At 33.8% G+C, this 3970-nt stretch overlaps 1 protein-coding gene across 1 annotated transcript in view; it reads right to left on the minus strand.

The window, feature by feature from the left end:
• LOC107563854 (protein CYR61-like) overlaps positions 1 to 3760 on the minus strand; it is a 6546-nt gene extending 2786 nt beyond the window's left edge. Inside the window, exons 1-3 of the mRNA XM_016248821.1 lie at positions 3582 to 3760; positions 1780 to 1993; positions 196 to 531 (exon numbers count right to left, since the gene is read on the minus strand). Of these exons, the coding sequence (XP_016104307.1) occupies positions 196 to 531; positions 1780 to 1993; positions 3582 to 3662 (631 nt within the window). The 5' untranslated portion in view covers positions 3663 to 3760. The remainder of the gene's footprint in view (positions 1 to 195; positions 532 to 1779; positions 1994 to 3581) is intronic.
• Positions 3761 to 3970: the final 210 nt, after the last annotated feature.

Raw genomic sequence — 3970 nt, forward strand, 5'->3', positions numbered from 1 at the left:
TATATATATATATATATATAATTTCGAACTTATAAAAATGGCAAAAACACCAACAATTACTATTAAAAAAACAGAAAATATATATAAAAATTGTAAATATATGTATAAAAAAAAACCTATTCAAAATATTCATAAAAGTGATGATAGTATCTCAATGTTATTGAAATAGCACTGTTACAAACGGCAAATAAATACCTTGAAAGGAGCCTCTCCTGGATAGGATGCTGTTAGGGCTCTGTATGAGTTTGCTAATGTGGTTGGATGGGGTGTGATGGGGACGGGGGTCCGGTGGGTCTTCCCTGATGCTGTTATCATCGTCACACAGCCACTCCTCACAGCAGCGTCCCGGCGGCGTCTCCAGACGAGGGTTGGCACAGTGTCTGCGGGGCAGAGGGATGTTGTGTGGACACAGCGGCATACAGCCCACCACACCATCCATACAGCTGCACTGGTGCTGACAGCTGGGCTGGAAATCCTCTCCGTGCTGATACACACCACCAGCAAACTCACACGGACGGCCCTGAGCCTCAGCTGAGACATGCACACGATAAACGTCACGCATTTCTGTAGTCAAGAGCCTGGGATGTAACAACTCTGTGCTTAATATTTAACATGCTGGAATCCAGACATATAAAAATGATCTAACAAATATTCTAATCTCTTTTGGGTCATACTGGGTCAGACTAATATTAATTAAAACATGTATTTACTGTAGGATTAGTGTTTGGATTAGTGTTAGTTGCTTGTAATTACACATAATTATTGTGTTATTAATATAGTAAATGCTTGTAACTTGTAACAAGGACACATTAAAATAAATTGTTACCCATTGTTGGAGTAAAACTTGCAAAGGCTTTGGAATAACAAGAAGTTAGCAGGCAGACGATTAAGTTTGGATTTATAAAAAAAAATAGCTTCTTATAAACAATTTACTTCATTTGTAGTTTTCAGCTACTACTTTTGCATACACACACATTATATGTATGTATGTATGTATGTATGTATGTATATATATATATATCTGTCAATATGGGGTGCTGTGTGTACATTAATGAGGAAAAAAAATGATCTTAAATGATTTTAGCAAATGGCTGCAATATAACAAAGAGTGAAAAATGTAAGGGGGTCTGAATACTTTCCGTACCCACTGTATATAACAATCAAAAACAAAATGAAATGTTCTATTTTTAGGTTAAAATTGCAGTGAAAGTGAAAATTTCCTAATTGTATCATATATTGTAAATGTATTATAAATTTATAGCATTTATATTATGATATTAAATTTATATAATATAATATATACATGTTCTTAACTTTACATAACTTTCAAATATAACATTTGTAATTTTTCACTACTGCGCTGGCAACTATATACAGATTTTATATGTATATTTTAGAAAAGGGTTTTCTCTACAATGTTTCACATGACATCAGTATTGGGGACAGTGACTCTGCTATTTATTTATATATTTATTTATTACAAATTGTTCAAACATATACCAAATGATTTTTTTTTTAATCTTCTCAAGTCAAATTGAGAAAACAGAGAAAGTGAAAATTCCCTGATTTTAATATAATTTATAGATTATATAATGATATAACATTCTTATATAATTTCTTATATATTTATTATAGAGAAGGTACCCTATAGTTGACCTTTTAAATTTAAAACATTTAAAAAATACACAATTAAAATAATTGAAGGGAACAGAAAAGTTCTCCTAACTGAATAGTCACCCACTAACACTCAGATCTGTCTCAGTGATGTGTTTTTCTTACCTCTGCAGAGACCACGCCGAGGGTCCCCTCCGGCCCCTAGGTGGCAGCGCAGGCCCTTGATGTGGTCACAGGGTCGGTCAGGGCCACAGTCCTGGTTGAACTGTTGGGCGCACACCTTACAGCAGCCGCACTCATCCAGCACCCAGCTCACTCCGAGCGGACAGGAGGGTGGAGACGGGAGGCAGGAGCAGGGACGGGAACAGCCTCTGGACACCTGCGGGAACAGCAGAGAGAAGAGCACACAGCTTCAGCCCTTCACTTCAATACATAAGGCCAGCAGTCAGAAATGAAAGGCTTTCACAGAGATGACAGCGTAGGAGTTGTTAGGCCAATGTTTTTGTAAGTTTGTCTGAGTGGGTTCGGCTGTGTTTATATAATACACTCACTTAGGTGTCTGCGTTTGAAATGCGACTGTAGAATCGAATCATAAATATACACTGTAAGATCAACTGTGCCGTTGCTACCATTAGAAGCTATTTCTACCTGATGTGATCCCCATAAACAAATACTTTCTTGATGCAATCTATGCTCAAAAGGTCATGTTTATAAAATTTAAATATTAAAGTAAAATAAAAAAATAAAAAAAATAAAAACGGATTAAAAATAAATGTATTTCATACACATATAAATAAAATTTTGTAAATAATGATTTTGAATAAAAGTGTCTTATGCTCACCAAGGATTATGCTCACATTTGTTTGATCCAAAATACAGTAAGAAATGAAATATTATTACAATTGAATATATAGTTGAATATATTTTAAAATGTAATTTATTTCTGTGATGCAAAGCTGAATTTTCAGCATCATTACTCCAGTCTTCATGATCCTTCTGAAATCATTCTAATAGGCTGCTCAAGAAACATTTATTATTATTATCAATGTTGAAAATAGTTGTGCTTGTGATACATTTTTTCAATATTCTCTTAGGAACAGAAACTTCAAAAGAACAGCATTTATTTGAAATAGATACATTTGTAACATTACTGTCTATACTGTCACTTTCCATCAATTTAATACATCCTTGCTGATTAAAAATATTAATTTCATGTCTTTTTGACACTCAACTTTTGAACAGAAGTGTATATTTTGACTTTCAATAAAATATATTTTTATAAATTAAAAAATTAATTAAATCATGTACAATTTAGCTTTTACCACATAAAAACACAATGTTTTTATCTTCATATGTCAAGGAAACAACATTTTTGAGGGTTTTTTTTTGCACACACTCAATCAGTTTTCAGAACGTCTGAAATAGAAAAGATCAAATTACTTGAGCTGAAATCTAACAAATAGCTGCTTCCATTATTTCAAAATGTTTTATCCTTAATAAATAGCATTAAAAATATTAATTTCATGTCTTTTTGACACTCAACTTTTGAACAGAAGTGTATATTTTGACTTTCAATAAAATATATTTTTATAAATAAAAAAATTAATTCAATCATGTACAATTTAGCTTTTACCACATGAAAACACAATGTTTTTATCCTCATATGTCAAGGAAACAACATTTTTGAGGGTTTTTTTTTGCACACACTCAATCAGTTTTCAGAACGTCTGAAATAGAATAGATCAAATTACTTGAGCTGAAATCTAACAAATAGCTGCTTCCATTATTTCAAAATGTTTTATCCTTAATAAATAGAAATGAATTCACATAAGGAAGTATCAGAGTACAACAACAATAGCCGGTTTGTAAGGAAGGATGGGAAAAAATTGTCCTACACAGCCTTCAACAGATTTCTTCTGCAATGTCTAAGTTACATGTGTGCAACATACTGGCTCCAATCTACTCACCTCTACTTCAGCTGGGCATACAACAAACATCAATACGGTGCAAATAACAGCCAGAGTCCTCTGATTCCTTCCAGAATACATTTCCAAGCTTTCCAAAAAATGAATACCAAAGTAAAAAAAAAAAAAAGTACAAATCCCCAGTGCAAAAGCAGGTTTATCCACTTTTATTCTAAATGACTCCAAAGAATTCAGAGGGCAAATGTTCCAAAGCTAGTCCAGTTACAAAACGCATCAGTCAGACTAGTTACTAAGCTAAAGGTATAGCAAGACTCAAACACAGATGCCTTGTCAGTTTTACAGAGCATTTCCAAAGAGGCAGGTCACCTTATAGAGCGAGCGCGCGCGCGCGAGAGAGAGAGAGAGAGAGAGAGAGAGATGTCTCTGACATC

The sequence above is a fragment of the Sinocyclocheilus grahami genome, unplaced genomic scaffold (assembly GCF_001515645.1).
Source record: "Sinocyclocheilus grahami isolate Dianchi unplaced genomic scaffold, SAMN03320097.WGS_v1.1 scaffold892.1, whole genome shotgun sequence".
In the NCBI taxonomy this organism is placed as follows: Eukaryota; Metazoa; Chordata; class Actinopteri; order Cypriniformes; family Cyprinidae; genus Sinocyclocheilus; species Sinocyclocheilus grahami.